General features: G+C 38.7%; 1 protein-coding gene across 1 annotated transcript in view; it reads right to left on the bottom strand.

The window, feature by feature from the left end:
- Positions 1-2790: 2790 nt before the first annotated feature.
- Positions 2791-19611, bottom strand: part of zfr2 (zinc finger RNA binding protein 2) — a 27870-nt gene continuing 11049 nt past the window's right edge. The window contains exons 8-19 of the mRNA XM_037674654.1: positions 19168-19328; positions 14597-14716; positions 13823-13968; positions 13054-13180; positions 12728-12927; positions 11980-12148; positions 9677-9851; positions 5498-5586; positions 4035-4130; positions 3721-3832; positions 3227-3324; positions 2791-3138 (exon numbers count right to left, since the gene is read on the bottom strand). Coding sequence (XP_037530582.1) covers positions 2965-3138; positions 3227-3324; positions 3721-3832; positions 4035-4130; positions 5498-5586; positions 9677-9851; positions 11980-12148; positions 12728-12927; positions 13054-13180; positions 13823-13968; positions 14597-14716; positions 19168-19328 — 1667 coding nt within the window. The 3' untranslated portion in view covers positions 2791-2964. The remainder of the gene's footprint in view (positions 3139-3226; positions 3325-3720; positions 3833-4034; positions 4131-5497; positions 5587-9676; positions 9852-11979; positions 12149-12727; positions 12928-13053; positions 13181-13822; positions 13969-14596; positions 14717-19167; positions 19329-19611) is intronic.

Here is a 19611-nt window from a genome sequence, read left to right as displayed (position 1 = left end):
TTTTTTTTTTTTTATCTAATTACCAGACCCAGACCAAATGTATTTTTTATGAGTGCAAGTGTAGACAGGAAGAGCTAAGAAAACAAGTATGACAAACAAACCACAATTTGCAACAAAGAGCAGGAAATCATATAAAACAGATTGTTACAGTTTTAATACCCACACGTCTCAGACGAGGAGTAGAAACTCGGAACGTGAATTCACAAAGTTTTTTTGTTTTTGTTTTAAATAATAAGTCAGATTAGAACTCTGATTGTACCACTCAATTTACTTATGTTATAAAAACAACTGGTATGACATCAGTTCACTTAACAAAACTGAAACAAAAGGCATATAAAAATACAAAATATTTCTGGGATAAAGTTAATTTAGTGCATCTAAAATAAACCTTTCAGGCTAGTTATAAAACTTAAAAGCAGCAGCTTAAGTTTACTTTAATTAGATATATTTTAAGACGGAAATATATAACAGCACCAGCAAGTACCTGGTAGTATCCAGTATGTACCTCATTTATACCCAGTGTGCACCTGCTATGCACAGACTGAGTATTTCTGCCTTGTTTTCTTATACTAGTTCAGGAGAACTTTAACTATTTACAGCTCTGACTAGGAAAACTATTATTTTACAAAAGCCAATAACATCCATACATGCCATTAATAATTTTGATGTGATTAAGATCACATTAACGACAGGTTTGAATGAAACTCTCAGTAATCATCTGATATCTACAGCTTATTAACTTTTGAAGTTAACATAAAATGGCAGCCACATCCAACTAAAAAGTTGGCACAAAAATGGCTCCGACTCAGTAACTTCTTTTGCCATTAAGCTAAAACTTGGTGTAGTCAGAGCTGATAGTTTTAGCCATTTTTGTATTGGCTCTTTCTATGTTCATCTTCTGCTTGACTCCAAAAGCTTACCATTACTTGAGTGGTTTACAAAAAAAATTGTCCCAGTAGCTCTTGAAATATTTTGCTAACACACGAAGACAATTACTGGTACATTATTGCCTGCATTTCATAGTGGAAAGCAAGACAGAGAGCAGTTTGAATATATGTTACAACTGCCTGCCACATCATAAAGCTGATCACCTTACTTTGTGTAATAAAGTTGACAAGTTATTTATTAACAAAGCTTATGTAGAAAAGTAACTAACTCAGCACATGTTCAGGTTAATACGTACCTTGCTATATCAGCAGTTGACTGAAGTTTTCTGTGAAACAAAAATGTAACAGAGCAGAAAGGACAAGGCTGCTTTGTGATACATTTAAGGGAACTAAAGTCCAAAATACAACCAAAAGTTAATAAAATAAAACAGCCGTAAAAGTTTCAGTACCTGCAGCTCTGTGGGAACACTCAGACCTCCGAACAGCTGTGATAAACGCAACCATAAAACTTATCGGATGAGATTTTCGAGTCGTTTCATCTCTTTTGCAGCTTCAGTGCTACCATCTCGGCTGGAGCAGTCTCTGTGTCCCACATCTGAGCCTGGACGTCGTCTTCTGTCAACCACTTCCTTAATTATCTCGAAATGTGTCTCCTTATGAGTAAGAGGTGACGCTGACGCCTTCTGGCTGTTCGTTTCAAAGTAATTCATAAATAAATAAATAAAACAAACGACCTAAAAATACGGCTTTAGTGCGTTTTATTTCCTCCTTATACGAGGCAACACTACAAATACATTCAAATAATAGACAGCTACTTTCACACTTTCCAATGAAACGGTACAAAATAGACTGCAAATATTATTTGTAAATAAAATAAGCAGAGGTTACTGAATAAACTAAAAAAAAAAGCAAAGTCACTTCAGCTTTTAAACCCAAGTTGTGCAACTGTCCCTTTCCTATCACACACCTCTAATAAATGAGATCAGTACAGTACTAAACACACAAAAACAACTTATGTTCCCCAAACTCAGTCTTTTTTTAAATACACATGATCCAGGCACAGGGAAGAAAGTCATAAGACTGGAACCATTTCCTCTCAACAGCAGATATTTAGTCTTTATTATCCGACTAAAGCTTCTCCTGTCTGCACATCATTTCTTTGGAAGAAAATAAAATATTACTAAGCATAATATTCAGATAGATTTATGACTGCATACGTTACCTCTTAAGTGCTTAATTCCCTCAGAGTACCATTGTGCAAGAAGACCCCCCACCTCCACCTTCAGACAGGTTTATTTTCATATTAAAAGTTTCAGCGGTTAGTTCCTGTTTGCGTAGGCTTCATGACTTACTTTAGCTTTTTGTCTTTGAAGTGAAAACCTTTGGTTTGAGTTCACGACGCGTTTCCCTCCAGTATTTAATGTAAATGGAAACAAACGCTCTTAATAGGAGCTTAAAAGGTGCAAAACTTACAGAACGTGGTGGATTTGTCTGATTCGTCATTTGTAAGCACCGTTAAAACCTCTGCATTTTATTTATGTAGCAGTCTCATCTGATCTTCCTTTGCAATTTCAAAGCACCTCGTCTTTCCAACGCAAAACGTTTCAGCAGCAACGTTATTTCAGAGTCCCCAAAACAATGGATGCAGAGAGTTAATTTTCTTTTTCTTTAAACAGAAATGATTACAACAAAGTTTAAGGTGCAAGATCTTTGAATTCTACTGAGGCCTTTAATGTGGAGAGAACAGCTGTGGTGATTATTGAAAACATGAGCAGGATGGTCAGAAGTTGGTGTGCCATTATGCTGATTTTTGAAACGTAACGTACTCTGCACACTTTACAATACACAACAACTGCATATACAAGTGAAAGAATTGTGTACAGGCCTGAAAACGTCAGCCCCAAAACTCCTCAGAGACCTTATTCATGATTTAAGTAGACGTGTAACATGTAGAGCCAAAGTTATATTTAGATGTGTGCAGCTGCATGTTGAGGTTCTTTCCAAAATAATAAAAAAAAGAAAGTGACATTCTACAAGTCTATAACCTAGCAAACTCTTCCGCTTGTGAGGGCAGTGGTCAAGCGGTTGCTTCTTCCTCCTTCTTGTCTTTTTTGCCCTCCCCCTCTCCTTCGCCGCTCTCGCTGACGTCCCGTCGACGCTTGCGGTTACGTGCGCTCGCCTTGGACACCGGCAGGGACTCCATGCCTAAGACCTTGTGGATCTGACGGAAAGCAAGCAGCCGCAGAGCATGCTGCAACGAGAGAAAACGCAAACCAGCACGTGTAGCTTTAATCCAAACACTACTGACATTTAGCAGTGAAAAAACAACAGCTGGCTACCTGCGCACTCGCAGTTATTTCCTCCCGAGCTTGAAGAGTCATGCTCATCAAAGCATCAGTTTGCTCTTTCTCACAGGGGTCCATCAAACCTGGTCCGTCTGTGTAACGAGAACAGCAGAAAAAATGTTTAAGTGAATTTAAAGACAAAAGAACCCCTCATTACGTACATTCAGGAAAAGGAAGAAAAATAAACTCTTCAAAGTAAAAATAAATATAAAACTATGGAACTTTCTTAGGAAAATCTGCACGAGCATGTATTTGTTTGCCTGTCAGTAAAAGTTAAGTTGCTTTCGGCCTCTCCCTTCTTCAGGGGGTCGCCACAGCGAGCGGACTCGCATGAACGATTTGGCAATTTGTTTTATGGTGGATGTCCTTCCTGACGCAACCTGGGCTCAAACCCGCAACCTCAGGATTACAAGACTGCAGCACTGACCACCAAGCTACCGCAGCCCCATCAGTCCACTTATTTATTTCAGTAAGTTGTGTTTTGTGACCTGGCAGCAGAATGCCTGAGGAGATGCACTCCAGGACCCGACGCATGGCCTCCCCTGGACTAAGCGGTCCATTGGCGCTGCTGATCACCTTCTCCACCAGTAGCTCCATCGCCTGCAACAAAAATTCAAGCAGAACACACACACATACTGAATAAAGTTTATTCACACAGTACAGGAATATTTGAAATGGACAAATCCTGTTTTAAAAGCTTGTTTACGTCATTGGACGAAAAAAATCGAGAAGCGCACAGAATAAAGAAATCATAATATATAAATTACAAACTTCAAATCAGCAGACAGCTGAAAGTACATACCCAGCAAGGCATGCTCCCCCAGGTGGTAACACGCTGACACAAATCTCTCAGCACTCGAATGATGATCACACAAGACTGTAATCCGTTTGCACGAGCCTACAGAAATAAAAAATAAAAAATGGACGTTTGACAGGCAGAATCTAAGGATTTTCCTTAGATCAGGTTTTGTTTTGTGCATACATTTAAGTTTGTATAGAAAGTTTGCGCAGGGGTTTTTGTTTTGTAACTTTATGACAACTCGCTGCCTTAATGAGGAGAGGGGTTTCCTCTTCTATTACCGTATTCTCCGCCATACATGTCGCACCACCCTATAAGTCACATCAGTCCAAATATGTCTAATAAAGTGGAAAAATCCATAAATACGTTGCATCTATTATGCGTCACCGCTGACAACCTGGAAATGTGGGCCGGTGTTGTGCCAAAAATCGATTGACTGCCAAATGGTGGCCGCAGAAGCATGCACGCGAGGACTTTAACAAGATTAACATTTAAAAACAATTGTTTGCTTGCTCACAATTATAGTAAATGTGTGTCTCAGTTCAACTTTTCCTTAATAAATACACTCCGACGGTCAAATCAGATGCATTTTCAAAAGCCGATACGCAGAAACGGGAACGAGCAGAGGTCAACTCACAGGGCATTTGTTCGAAATTTAACAACCACCTAAAAACAATCATTTGTTTGATCTACATTATATTAAAGGTGTGTCTCAGTTGAACTTTTACTTAATAAATGCACTGCAATGGTCAAATCAGCTTCATTTCATAGAGGAGGCGCAGCAAAATGAAGCTGATTTGATGGTTGCTCCAGGCGAGCTGGACGACATTGGTCCTATGGCAAGCTGATTGTGTCAATAATAGCCCCTATAACCTATTATATGACACAACGGCATGCCACACACTCGAGTGCCATCTAGCTGCTGAAAATGATAGTTCTCAATATTTTCAGTGAGAATGAATGAAAACAGTCATATCTCAGACAAAAATTGGTTTATAAAAATGGGAAAATATTCATAAATACGTTGCTTTGGCCTATAAGTTGTAGGACATGCAAATTATGCAAAAGGTAGAAAAATACAGTAATTTTTTTTCTATATACCGTATATTTATATTTATTTAACAAATTGTCTGGTATATAGACTCACAGACTCGTGTTTGTGCTGCTGTTCAGCGTATTGTTTTTTATTGTTTTTATGCATTATGCCATTATATTTAGTGATATTTTTCTTAGTTCATATCTTAGATTTTATTACTGTTTTTCTTTTACATTTTATTGTGGGATGTAACTGGGACCCTGTGTACATAATCTCGTTCCACCACATGTACCACACGGGGTGTGTATGACAAATAAATCTCTCTGACTCTGATATGCGGTCACAGATTGTCACCATATAGTATGTCGTTTTTAGAAAGCCAGCATGGTTGAGACTAACGTAAATAAAAGTGATGTCTGTTCAGTTTTACCTGAAACCATTTAGCGTGACGAAGAGCAGCCAGGTACTCCAAACATTTCTTCTTATTCAAAGGGTCTGGAGGATCTTTCTCAGACACATCTGTAAAAATAAAACCACTGACTTACAACTTGTAGTGAAGCTAAATCAAAACTCACACGGTTAAAATGTGGCATGACACTCATCAGGGACTAGATATTTCTCTGTGGAACTTCAGGTGGACATTACGACAAGACTTTTCAGTCATCCCTCAAGTCCTAATGAAAATAAGAAGAACATAAGAGGCTGGCAGGCATCAAAAAGGTAAAAGAGCAAGTTTCAAGTAGAACATAATTTCTAAATGAAAGTCAATAGGAAAAAAGCACAAACGTAGTTTGCAGAGAACTGTTGGAGGTAAATGTAAAAAAGCAGAATATAGAAATCCAACAAATCAGAAAAAGTTAATGTTTTATATTTTTAAAGTTAAATAATATGCAAGCTCGTCCCAACCAATTAGGATTTTAATGACCTTTCCTCTTACATTTTGAATTTTCAAAGACATTACTCATAAAATTAATATTATCTTCATTTAGTAGTTTCAGTTCTTGGTCATTAACAGGAACATACTGGTAAGTAGAAACAAAGAACGTGCTTTTGCTGACTGACAAGACAAAACATCAGCTTTGAGAAATCATTAATCATGTAGTGAAGTACAGCGGTTTCCCATTTTGTTCTTACAGCACTGATCAGCCAAAACATTAAAAACACACAGATTGAGGTTTAAATGTAATACAGTAGTCCCTTGTTTATTGTGGGGGATCTGTACCCTGAAGACCTGCGATAAGTGGAAAAACTGCAACGTAGGAATAGCAGTACAAGTAGTAAGTAGTAATTATTTTAGTATTTATATAAATATATATTAAGGCGTTTTAAACCCTTCCCACACTCTTGCAAATTCCAAACGATGTTTCTCAACTCTAAACGCTCTAAAAGAGCACAGAATGTCATGATTTCAGCTCCCTGCTTCTTCTGCTCTTTGCCACCTGCAAGTGTTCCTGGCCACGCCCACTTCTCCGCTCTGCACGCTGAACATCTGACCAGCTGTTTTAACTGCAGCAGGAAGTTTATCCTGCAGCAGTAAGGGCAGCGCAGAGTGGCAGGAGGAAGCTTTTTCCGCTGCTCTGGGCTGCACAAATGTGCAGCAGGTGCTAAATAATTTAAAATAATTTATTTTACATAAAAATGTCATATTGATCGTGCAGCTTATCCATCAATCAGCCAATTAATTGTGTCATGTCCAATCTTATTTTGAAAAACCGTAATAGAGCGAGTCCACGAAAAACGAACCGCGAAGTAGCGAGGGACTACTGCATTCTGCTGAAAAAGCTTTCATTCTGATAATAATGTGGAAGTTTCTTGGATTCCTAAACATCCTAAAGCTACTACACTCAGCCACCTCCCTCGCATCAACAGCAATGTGTGCAACCATTTTATGAAAATTAAAAATGTCCCAAAAAATGCAACAAAGAAAGAAAGGCACTGATCCTGCATCTAATTCTCCTGCTTCCCAGCTTGACCGAGCACCTACCAGATACATAAGAGGTCATACGATGCAGCATTGACCTCTGGGACCATGCCCACCTCCCAAAGTTTTATTTTAATGCCCTGACAGTGCAAAACACCTGGCAGTTTTAAGTTTGACTGATCAATGCATTTCTAATAACTCCTAAAACAAATATATTTCTATCCCTGAATAAGTTTTAGAAATCTACTTTTTTTGTTTGTTTAAGAACAAAATAACATGGCCTCTGTCACTCTGTCGCCCTTTTTTGAGGAAAAAGTCCATTTTTGGTGTTCAAGTTAAGACTTAAAACATTTAACTTCATTGAGTACAAGTTCTGAGAGTTGTAGATTTCTTCTTTTTTACATTTGACCTCGTACAATGAGCTCCCAAAAATTGTCAAATTTCACAGTAGCATTTGAACATTTATCAACTCAAACATTAATGTAGTCAATTAAATAATAAACTGATCATGCTTAGTGTTATAGAAAAGTTTTCATTTTCCATTAAATCATTTAAACTGGCTTTTCTTTACTGGATATTTTTCCTTTGTGTTTTTAAAAGCGGTTTACCAGGTGCTGGTAAACAACTTGTCTTTCGCCTCATGCCGTTTTAGGTAAACATCTGCATTTTGTGTGCAGGATGTTTAGAAGGTTGCAACAAAAATATGGGCATCAATGAAAGGCACATTTTTAGAACAAACTACCTAAATACGACGCGTTTTCAAAACTGTAAATGTGGTTCTGATCGCTTTAATGATGCAATATTACACAAGATCAGTCCTGGAGGTTTCCACACTTCCATGTCCAAAAGAAGTGAGATGAGTTTTCGCACAGGGGAAATACAGAAAACAAAGACAGTACTGAAGTCTACACTGTCGTACCACTTCAAATCAAAAACCCACGTTTATCACGCTTTTCAGAGCTTTGATTCAGCCCTCTGATAGCAGTGAACAGGAGGATTTTCTTAAGATGAAAAGCGTAATAAACATGGGCTAATTATTTTATTAATAGTGGTACGTGTTGTAGTGTGGTCTTCATACGAGCCTTTGGCTGACCAGGGTCAGCTGATCCAGAACAGAATCAACAAACCCAAACTAAAATTAAAACACAAATCAAAGACAACAACAGAAAACATTTGCACCATGTTTTCCAAATGAGGGATAAAAATAAAACGTTAAAATGTTGACAGATACTGGAGCAGGTAGAGTGGTTGCAACACGATGATCTTTTATCTGTATTCTCTGTTAGAGAAGTCATGACAAAGGAGTCACTCCTGTTGTCTAACTGTTGCATCATGCAGATCATCGTGAAACTAGAACAAACACTCCAACACCTTATTGCTGATAATGTTGTGTCTAACGATCCAGGACTGAGAGATGCGAGGATGAGAAGCTGCTGCACCTCTAAACTCCTGCCCATAGGGTTTTCTGCAAAAACGCAGAAATTCTGTTGATTTTAAAAATAAAAAACTCGGTCATCATATGAAGCATTTTAACCCCTGAGCATTATCGCAACAAATGCTGTTTTTAAAGGTTCCTAAACGTTTTACATGAGCAAGCACGGTGGCCCTAAGATGTAAATGAACATTAGAAAAAACAGAATTACATTTGAAAAAAGGGAATTACATTAAGCCAAAGTGGAAGTGGACAAAGTGGAAATGGCCGGAATCACATTAGAAAAAACAGAATTACATTAAGCCAAACAGGAAGTTTTTTTCTTTTACTTTATTAACAGCATAAAACTGAACAAAATAATATACAGTACACACACAATGGAGATACAGTTAGCAGGCTATCCTTTTAACTGTATCTCCATTGTGTGCATACTGTATATTGCTATTTTGTTCAGTTTTATGCTGTTAATAAAGTAAAAGAAAAAAACTTCCTGTTTGGCTTAATGTAATTCCGTTTTTTCAAATGTCATTCCATTTTTTCAAATGTGATTCCGTTTTTTTCTAATGTGATTCCGTGTTTTTCAAATGTAATTCTGTTTTTTCTAATGTGATTCCGGCCACTTCCGCTTTAGCCACTTCCTCTTTGGCTTAATGTAATTCAGTCATTTCTAATGTGATTCTGGCCACTTCCTTTGGCTAAATGTACTTCCATATTTTCCAATGTAATTCCGGCCACTTTCGCTTTGGCCACTTCCGCTTTGGCTTAACGCAATTCCGTTTTTTCAAATGTTGTGATTTTGTTGTGTTTTTTCAAATGTAATTCCGTTCTTTCAAATGTTGTTCATTTACACCTTAGGGCGACCGTAAGCACGTGTTCATGAAATAAACAAACACTCGAGTGGCACAGAAAGGTCGGAGAGCCCGGCTTTTTGCTTCCCATTGTTGTGGAGAGAAAACAAAGAAAGGGGGGATTAATGCAGCTGCAAAAACAAAATAATACAGGATATAATAAAAAAGACTGGGACAAATGAAAGTGTGATTTAACTATCAGATGTTAAAGAAAGGATATCTTGAATGAGGGGATTATGAAAGTCCCACCAAGTGGTTTTTGTAAGCCTAATTTCTCAGCCTAAATTTAGGGTGCTGACTGGTGAAGGAGTAGAGAAAGGGATAAAAAAAAAATATGGCTCACAGAAGTTTATCACAGAGACCACAAACATTTGGTTGTCTGGTACTGAAAGCTTTGGCTTCTCTAACCTTTCTCAGCCGCTTTTCCTCCTGCCTGCTTGTCCTTCTCAGCAGCAGGGTCCTCCCTCATCAGTGGCGAGGTGAGAGAAATGGTCACCTGCATTTTGGGCTCCTGGCTTGAAATAATCACGATGTTCGCCTCCTCGGGATGAGCCTGCACCTCATACTGATCTTCAGAAAATGTCTGCCGGTTAAAAGGACACTTGGGATTACTCACTACAGAGGAGGAAGGGGTGTAGCGATAAAGAATAGCCTTAATTGGAAAGTTTATAAAGAAATGCTATGTTTACTCTGTTAAAAGCCATTTAGATTGACTGATTTATTAAATAAGGTTAAAAGGCACTTAAAAGTCATTTTAACAATGGGATGTGGGGAAAATATTTAGAAGATTAAAGGGGCAAGTAGGAAAGTTTCATCTCTCTCTGTAGGATTCAGGTGTCATAACCAGGCAGTAAATCTAAAGATCAGTGAAAAGCACCTTCAAGGAACGACCAGCTACAGCAGGAGGAGCAAACAGTGAGGGTATGCAACAAAACACAACTTTGGATCTGTTGTCTTGTAGGCTTACACTTTATAACCTGTATAAAACAAATAAATAAATCAGTTTTCAATGTAACTGAGGGGCAGTAAGATCACCTGCAAAATGTAAAAAAAAGAGTTTACCCAGTTGTAAGATGTTTTATCTCAAGTGCAAAGTTTCAACATCTCATGGTAGCGACAGAAAAACAGACAACGTAGCTTTAAAACTTTGATTTACTGCAGTACTTCAGGAGGCACTGAACCGAATGCCTACATGCTAAGAGTTAACTCAGATTTGATTATTTTAATAGTGTTTACATCCATTATTTTACACATGAATACATACACTGTACAGTAGGAGAGTGAAGCTTAGAGCATCCAAAAAAACACCAAAGTATTAAATTATTTCTGAACAAATATTTTCATTTAGTGCATGTAAATGTAAAAAATACAAATGTAAATGCTTGACACTGGAAATAAAAGGTCTCGCAGCACAGACTTAAATATTTTACGTTAATAAAATTTTAGTAGACCCATCCAAGTTTCAAATAAGCTCTGAAAACCTTTCATTACATAGCCTGACGTTTGAAACTGAAACTACCGTACTTTCCCGTGTATAAGCAGCTACTTTTTCACAGGCTTTGAACCCCGCAGCTTATACAATGCTGAAGGCTTTTTTTTGTTTGGGTGTGGGGATGGAGACAAGCGAACGAGCTTGTGTTAGGACATTTAGTAGAGTAACCATGAGTGAGATAGGTACTTGTCATAAAGACGTGCGGGGTTCACCCTGTGTGTGTGTTGAACAGTAAAGTCTATAAGACACCATCTGGTGGTTGATTCTTGATCTACAAAAAGAGTTGCACATCTCTCTTAGTAGCTGCATGCTGCCATTTGTGCGGCTTATACGTTTATAAAATTGTATTTTTTTTTTTTTATTTAGTGTGCGTGGCTTATACTCAGGTGCACTCTACTCTGGAAATTACAGTACCTGATTTTAGCTGATCACAAATCCTCCTGAACTCATTTTGCCTAAAAGAAGCACCAAGCCATCAGTTAATGACTGAAATCAAATGAATGACTTAGTTTGACCTGCTTGACCAATCACTCACTCAAATGTTATAATTACTATGGCCATGCTGAAATGATAAATTAAACTTTTTTTCCTGATCCATAAATGAATCAAAACTGATTTACTTGGAAAATTTTCAGTTCAATCAGAAATTATAAACAAAAGTAAATTTTGCAAGCTGTTAAGAGTTCGTGGGGACAAATCTGAATCTGCTGATCAGAGTTTTACTAAATATTTTCATTAACATCAACCTAGAAAACTCTGGTCAGTGCACATTTACTTTATTTATAAAACTCAACTCGTATCTACTTTTTGAAAATTCCCAGATGGTTTTTAACACGTGCCGACAGTCACGAAGACTTGGCAAATGTTTTCACGCCGGATGCCCTTCCCGACGCAACCACAGACCACTGAGTTCCCACAGCCCTCTGTGTGGAGCAGAAAGCTGCCATCTAGGGCGCCCGGGGGAGCAGATGGTTGGGGTTAAGGGCTCAACCAGATGAGGGTGGAGGCAGGTGTGGATGCTTCACCTTTCCCACCCACACTTTGATGCTGTCAGTCTGGGGGGTTGAACCGGCGATCTTCCAATAAAATAGCTATTGAAAGGTTCCCTTTCTTGTGTGTTTAACAAAGGGTCTGAGATTTAAGTTACTGTTTGTAATAGAGTAAATCTATTTATCAACATAAAAACCTATTGAGTGAAAAACTCCTAATGTTTCCTTACCATCAGTTCTTTTGGTAGCTGTTTGGTGATGTTCTTCAGTAAGGAGATGGTGGGTTTCTTAGCCGTTAGCAGGATGAGCTCCACATTTCTGTCCCCACGAAGCAGCAGGCCTTTGGCCAGGATACCGACCCTCATCACACCTTTCAGCAGCCGGGCAGCATTCTCAGCACTGACAGAGATAAAACCATGGAAGGACTAAAAATTACAAGACTGGATTTATGAACCTATTTAAATTTAGTACACTCTTAATTAGGTACATGAATTTTTTTTAAAAACGTGGTTTTAAACTGTCAAGTGATTTGTTAAAGTCGCTAATGCACAGAAATCAAACATTTGTTGCTTATGGGCTGCTCTGTTTAAGTAGCTAACACTTTTCAAGCACTGTTTGATGGTGTTTATGACTCCGCAGACAGTAAAAATAAAGAATCAAACATCTCCTACAAAATAAAATCAAAAGTTCTAAATAATAAATGACAAGATGCTCTGAATTATAAATAACTAGCTAAGTATTTATCAAACAATGGAAAATATTAAAATGTGAAAATATGTACATGTGAAAATTTTTAGATATATTAATATTTTTTGTTGTACCACACTTTGGTTGGCCTTGCTGCTGTTTTTAAGTGCATTATAAATAAAGTGGTATGGTATGGAAATATTTTAAAAACCTACCGTACAACACTTGATTGCCTTGACTCTAAAAAAGTTGTACAAGTAAAAAGTAATATCAGTCAGAGTCACTACTTGCATTTTTTCATCCCCTTCCGGAGCAGCAGCGCTCATCGTTGTCGTCTCCTCGAGCAGTGAGTCGGACACCAGTTTAAGAGCCCTCTCAGAATGGGAGACGATCCTCTGAACAGCCTGCAGCTCCTCTTCCACTGGGTAAATGGTGGAGTGTTTGGCCATGATGTGCCGGTCGTCGGCAGAGTCGGGGCGACGAACACAACTCTTAAAGCAGAACAGGAGGGGAAACAAACCGATCGATCCCATGTAATTAAATCTCAGTCAAAAGTCAGATGTTATTTTTTCATGTTGTGAATCCAACTTATTAAACAGGAAGTGCATAACGCTCACCAGTAATGGGGGAACAGGCATACCGGGATGACTCATCAAAGGTGGAGGTACCACCCTCCGCCTCTGCTCCCCCCAATACATCTGCTCCTCATCCATCTTTCTCCGGTACAAGTCCTCCTCATACCGTCTGCAGGATAGAGACAATTTTCAGGACAATCATCAACTCATTCATCCAACAGGAATGAGGATGATTCAGTGACAATATTCCCAGTGTTCCCCCTACCATTATTATTCAAGGAGGGCGCCCCACCCTGTCAACAGAACCAAGCGCCCCTCCTACCAAATCCCACCCCCACACAGATACACCACTTCCAGATGGGGAGCCAAGATTGTAGCAACTCGGCTCAGACTACAAACCAAAGCACTCTGCTACAACAACCCCCCCACCCCCAATCCCAGCTATGTTCCCCCCCCCCCCCCCCGGTCAACAACTGCTGGCATTAACGTAGCAGCACTATGCTAACGAACAACACCCCACCAAACCCTGAAGAGACGAGCGCCCTCCTAAAGCACATAACCTTTGGGGAAACACTGCTTCCCAAGACAATATTGTATTTTTTTGTTTGTTTGTTTTGTAGATAGGATAAAATGTATTTTGTGAAAAACATTAGTGATGTGAAAAGAACAACATGTGTCACCCTCAGCACTTCCCTTTTAATGGAGTGATCTATGAGTGCATATTGCTCATCTTGTTTTTCGGGAACAAAAAGTCAAACTTTGATGTCAAAAGGGACCAAATTTAAGTCGGTGATAAAGAGTTAGGTCTGACCTCATCTCCATGTGCCAGCGCTGCTCATCGTCTCTCTGTCTCTTCAGCACAGCCTTCTGCTTCTGTTTCTTCAACTTGCTTTCCTGAAGCTTCTTAGCACGATTACTGGGCTTAATTTCCACAGGGAGCTCTGGGTTTACTTTTTTCTACAGAAAATGGAAAACGTAACCCAAAACATGGGGAGAATGTAACAGAACCGTAATAGAACGCTGATGTGATCCTGTACCTTTTTTTTCAGTGCACACAATACTAAAGTAAGAGTGAAAAGTAGTTTGACATTTATATGTAGCAAGTCAGCTTCCATCGTGTAAAACATTCTACTTTTAAAATCTATTACAGCTTTATTGAGACATAAAGATACAATTAAGCAAACTGTTTTAACACAAACACATCTGGATGCAGGTCTTTGGAAATAGCTTATTCCTGTGCTGTGAATAAAAAGTAATTTCATACAGATGCTGTCATTTTCTAATAGAAATTAAAAAATACAAAGGCTTGGAAGATGTGAGACATGAAATCCACAGAGATCACACAAACATGGAAGGCATTTTTCCACATCAGTTCATCGCTCTCCACTCATCAAATAATGCAGAAAATACCTCATTTTATAAGCCAGAGAAATAAACTATGCTATTTTGTTTAATGTTGGAGAATTTCTGAATTGGGATGGAAAATTACTAAAAACATTGGGCACGTATATGGGAACTGTGACTTTATACATCATTTTTAGTCTGTGTGACTAGTCAGTCACAACCGCACTCTTCACTTGTTTACCTTGTACTGCAGTCTGTGCCTTCTCCCCTTCAGGTGCATGTCTTTAGCGTTGGGATCATTGAAACTGCACTCGCACAGTTTGCAGTGAAACCGAATCACTTTTCCATCCTCGTTACGAACCTAAGAAGTGACAAAAGTTGCATGTGAAGACCCAGACCTACAAAGTCACAATAAAAAGAACTATCTTTCAACTCCAAGGTTTTCAAATTTCTACAAAAAAGACAAGTGGCCATGCTTGTTGATTTTTATCAGTTTATTCCTAAATGTAAAATAAAACATCCCAAAAAATTAGACAGATTTAGGTGGCAGAATCTGTCTCACCTCAGAATATCAGAGTGCTCTTTGAATAAAGTTAGTCAGTCAGATGTAGCAGGCTGATGTACACACTGCAGAATTGACTCTAAAATGTTTACAGACAGGCTTAGTGTCTCGGTGCCTGCAAGGTGGTTCAGTGGATGGAAAACAAGCCCAAATAATCAACCCATCATCCATGTGCTTACAGTTGCTATCCTATCATATTGAACACATGCAAGATCTTGTGGTTTATTTAGATGCAATTTCTCAAAGAAAACTTGTGCTAGTCCTTTTTATTAGCAACTTCCTGTGTTTTGCAACCATTTATTTCTTTGAATTTTATTTATTGAATAGTTTATGGTTTAATGAGATAATATATTTAGATGTGAAAACACCTAAATTGAAGTTTGTAAATAGCTCTTTTTTTTTTTTGCAATAACTGACTGCAAGATAAATCATCCAGTGTTTCCCCTACCACTATACAAGCAGGGCGCACTGCCCCGTCAACAGAGCCGAATACCCCATCTACCGGACCCCCATCCCCATCCCCAACCACCTGTCGGCACTGACGTAACGCTAAACTAGCAGCTTGCAATGCAGGTGCACTAGCTAAAAAGCTAAAGACAGTCTCTTCCCTCATGCTGAAGCCTCACGCTGACACCCCCCACTCAAAAACTGTCGGTACAAACAGCGCACGGCTCATGTTATGCCCCTTTTGCACTGCCCCTAATCAGCCCCCACTCTGCTCAGCCCTGCACACCCCTGCTCAGCCTGGCTCAGCTCAGTCTGGGTTTACACCTGCACTTTTGGACAGATTCTGGAGGCATGTCCAGAATCCAAGTCCTGCTAATGAGAGTTCTGCTATGAGTTACTCAAAGCAGTCTGCTCCTCAGATAAATAATATTAAATTATTATTTTTATATATAAATGTTTCTGTTAACTTATTTTATATATGAATATTTCTGTTCAGTGCCCTGAGACAACTTCTGTTGTGACTTGGCGCTGTATAAATAAACTGAACTGAATTAAATCTGATGAACCAGATTCTACAAAAACATTTATATTTAAATCTAAAAAAGTTAAGTCTGGTCCTCTGGACGTTCAAAAAACAAAACAATAAAAAAAAAAAGTAGAAACGTTTCTTCTTTCATCCGAAAGTCTTCTTCATTCTGAAGTGCTGTATTCAGCTCATAGCTATTTATATAAGACTGGATGAAAGAAGAAACGTTTCTACATTTTTGTTGTTGTTTGTTTGTTTTGGAACGTCCAGAGGACTAGACTTAACTTTTTTAGATTTTTCTACCTGGATTATTGAGCATGCATCAGGATATCTATATTTAAAATTCTAGATTTTTCTTCATCATTTGATGTATTTGCACTCATTGTCGTTTTGTTTCTTGTATACAGATTTTTTTTTCTTGTATAGATTATTTTTAGCTTCAAATTAGTTTAGCTTCGATTTAAAACTTTAATTTATAGTGTAATTCTTGTTTTGTGATTTGTACATCTGTGAGTTAGAATAAAGTTGAACCAAAAGCTGTGTCTCTTCTTTAAACATGTTTGAGGGAAATATGAGAGATTCAATAATTTTGTCTTTTTATGATTTTTCAGTTGAATTAACTTTAATTAACAGATTATTTAATAAAGTCAAAGGGAAAACAGGATTTCACAATAAAGCCGGCACCGTTTATTTATTTTTAATCTTCACTGATTAAAAAAAAAAAAACTTATATTTTATACATAAAATGTTTAAAAAAAAAAAGTTTCCACCCCCCGTCCCTCCATCCCGGTCCTCCCGCCTGCCAAGGCTCGAAGCCGGCCTTTGTGAGCAGGCGAGGCCGGGGCTCGGCCTCACGGGCTTCAACGGCTCGGCAGCTCGTATGATCCTCCGCGGTGACACTGCTCACTCGAATTTTATGGTCAGTCACCAAACACAAAAAATGCCTGGACTTCAGAATTAAACACGGCGTTGTCATTATTGTTTTTAAAATCTTAAAAATAGATCCAGCCGCTGTTCCGCATCCAGAGAAATTGCAAATGGCGGCTCAGTGAAAAGTTTCTGAGATCCAGTGACTCCTCCCCCTGACCAATCAGAGTTCTGCATTCACGTTTCAGTCCCGACTCAGCTCAGCTGAGCTCGCTCGGTCCCACCAGAGAAGAAGGGACGAAAAGTTGTCCTGAATCAGCCTCAAATCAGCTAAATATACTAGCTAAAGGGCTGGTGCAAAAGTGTTCTTTCTGTGGCGGGCTGCCCAGAATTGGGGCTTATTAGGGGCAGTGCAAAAGGGGCATGAGTCTCTCTCCCCCTCCCCTACACCCCAAAAAAACTGTCAGTACAAACAGCGCACAGCTGAGATGCATCCGTCTGTCTCTCTCCTCTGCCTTGCTACAAAGCTGTAAAACTGTCAGTGTAAACAGCGTGCGGCTGTATCTCTGTCCCCCCCACCACCTCATAAAATGCCGGTATAAACAAGGCGCTGTGCAGCTCAGGACTGATATATTTCAAATGCTTATTTCTTTTAATGTTGATTATTATAACTGACAACTAATGAAAACCCCAAATTCAATATCTCAGAAAATTTGAATATTACTTAAGACCAATAAAAAAAAGATTTTTAAAAATGTTGGTCAACTGAAAAGTATGAACATGAAAAGTATGAACATGTACAGCACTCAATACTTAGTTGGGGCTCCTTTTGCCTGGATTACTGCAGCAATGCAGCGTGGCATGGAGTCGATCAGTCTGTGGCTCTGCTCAGGTGTTATGAGAGCCCAGGTTGCTCTGATAGTGACCTTCAGCTCTTCTGAATTGTTGGGTCTGGTGTATCACATCTTCAGAGAATTCGCTGGTCAACATGGATACCTTCATCCTTAAACCAGGTACTGGTAGCTTTGGCACTCTGTGCAGGTGCCAAGTCCTGTTGGAAAATGAAATCTGCATCTCCAGAAAGTTGGTCAGCAGCAGGAAGCATGAAGTGCTGTAAAACTTCCTGGTAGACGGCTGTGTTGACCTTGGACCTTAAAAAACACAGTGGACCAACACCAGCAGATGACATGGGCCCCAGACCATCACTGACTGTGGAAACTTGACACTGGACCTCAAAAAACATGGATTCTGTGCCTCTCCTCTCTTCCTCAGACTCTGGGACCTTGATATCCAAAGGAAATGCAAATTTACTTTCATCAGAGAACATAACTTTGGACCACTCAGCAGCAGTCCAGCCCTTTTTGTCTTTACCTCAGGCGAGATGCTTCTGATGCTGTTTCTTGTTCAAGAGTGGCTTGACACAAGGAATGCAACAGCTGAAACCCATGTCTTGCATACATCTGTGCCTGGTGGTTCTTGAGGCACCGACTCCAGCTGCAGTCCACTTTTTGTGAATCTCCCACACATTTTGGAATGGGTTTTATTTCACCATCCTCTCCAGGGTGCAGTTATCTCTATTGCTTGTACACTTTTTCTACCACATCTTTTCCTTCCCTTCATCTCTCTAATAATGTGCTTGGACACAGAGCTCTGTGAACAGCCAGCCTCTTTAGCAATGAACTTTTGTGTCTTGCCCTCCTTGTGAAAGGTGGCAGTGGTCGTCTTTTGGACAATTGTCAAGTTAGTAGTCTTCCCCATGATTGTGTAGCCTACAGAACCAGACTGAGAGACCATTTAAAGGTCTTTGCAGGTGTTTTAAGTTAATTAGCTGATGAGAGTGTGGCACCAGGTCTCTTCAATATCGAACCTTTTCACAATATTCTAATTTTCTGAGATACTGAATTTGGGGTTTTCATTAGTTGTCAGTTATAATCATCAACATTAAAGAAATAAACATTTGAAATTTATCAGTCTGTGTGTAATGAATATAATATACAAGTTTCACTTTTTGAATGGAATTACTGAAATAAATCAACTTTTTCATGATATTCTAATTTTATGACCAGCACCTACAACTGAAAGCTAATCAAACCTGCACTTTAAATGCTATACCAACCAGACATTGCAGTAACATCTGTGATATACTGCTCTGTTATTTAATTTTAATTCACACAAAGACTGATTACCTCAATTTTTTTTTTCTTTACTCTGCTACTTTTACCTCTCATACTTAACAGGTGGAAACTTCAGATCAAATGTGACGCAGTTTCCAAGCGAGAAAAGCACTATACTTTTATAACCATTATTTCCATGTCATTTGATTTACTTTTGACACATAAACAATAGGTTTCGATATTAGCAGTCAGATGCAGTTCTGGTGACAATGAGATCATAACTATTTGTGTCTTACCTCCTCTACATAATCATGTCCCACAGGCTGAATGTCCCCCTGGCCTCTTTCATCCTCACTCAGTGGCTCCATCTTCTGGACTGATGGCTGAACAGGCTCCAACACCTTAGCTGTCACCGGAGCTGCTGCTGATGTTGCTGGAGCACTGGTTGGTTTATTAGCTGTGAAACAGGTCTAACATTTAACACAGGAACTTTTTATACTTCTCATTTTATTAGTTTCAATTTACTTGCTTACACATAAAGAGGAAAGCAGAAAGTTATAATGTAAAGATGTCTAAGTTCTAAAGAGAATATCCTTTGAAGAAATAGGAGCTTTAATATAATTTTGTAATTAAATAAATCAAATCATTAAGGATCATTTCATAGATTGTTAAAGCTTTTTTAAAAGAGGTACAGTAAGTAAAGTTTTTATAGACATGTAATGTTGAAGATCATGCAGCTT

This window comes from Nematolebias whitei, chromosome 3, assembly GCF_014905685.2.
Source record: "Nematolebias whitei isolate Nwh7 chromosome 3, NemWhi1, whole genome shotgun sequence".
Taxonomy (NCBI): Eukaryota; Metazoa; Chordata; class Actinopteri; order Cyprinodontiformes; family Rivulidae; genus Nematolebias; species Nematolebias whitei.
Note: the sequence above shows the minus strand (reverse complement) of the source record. Positions and strands in the feature narration are given on the sequence as shown.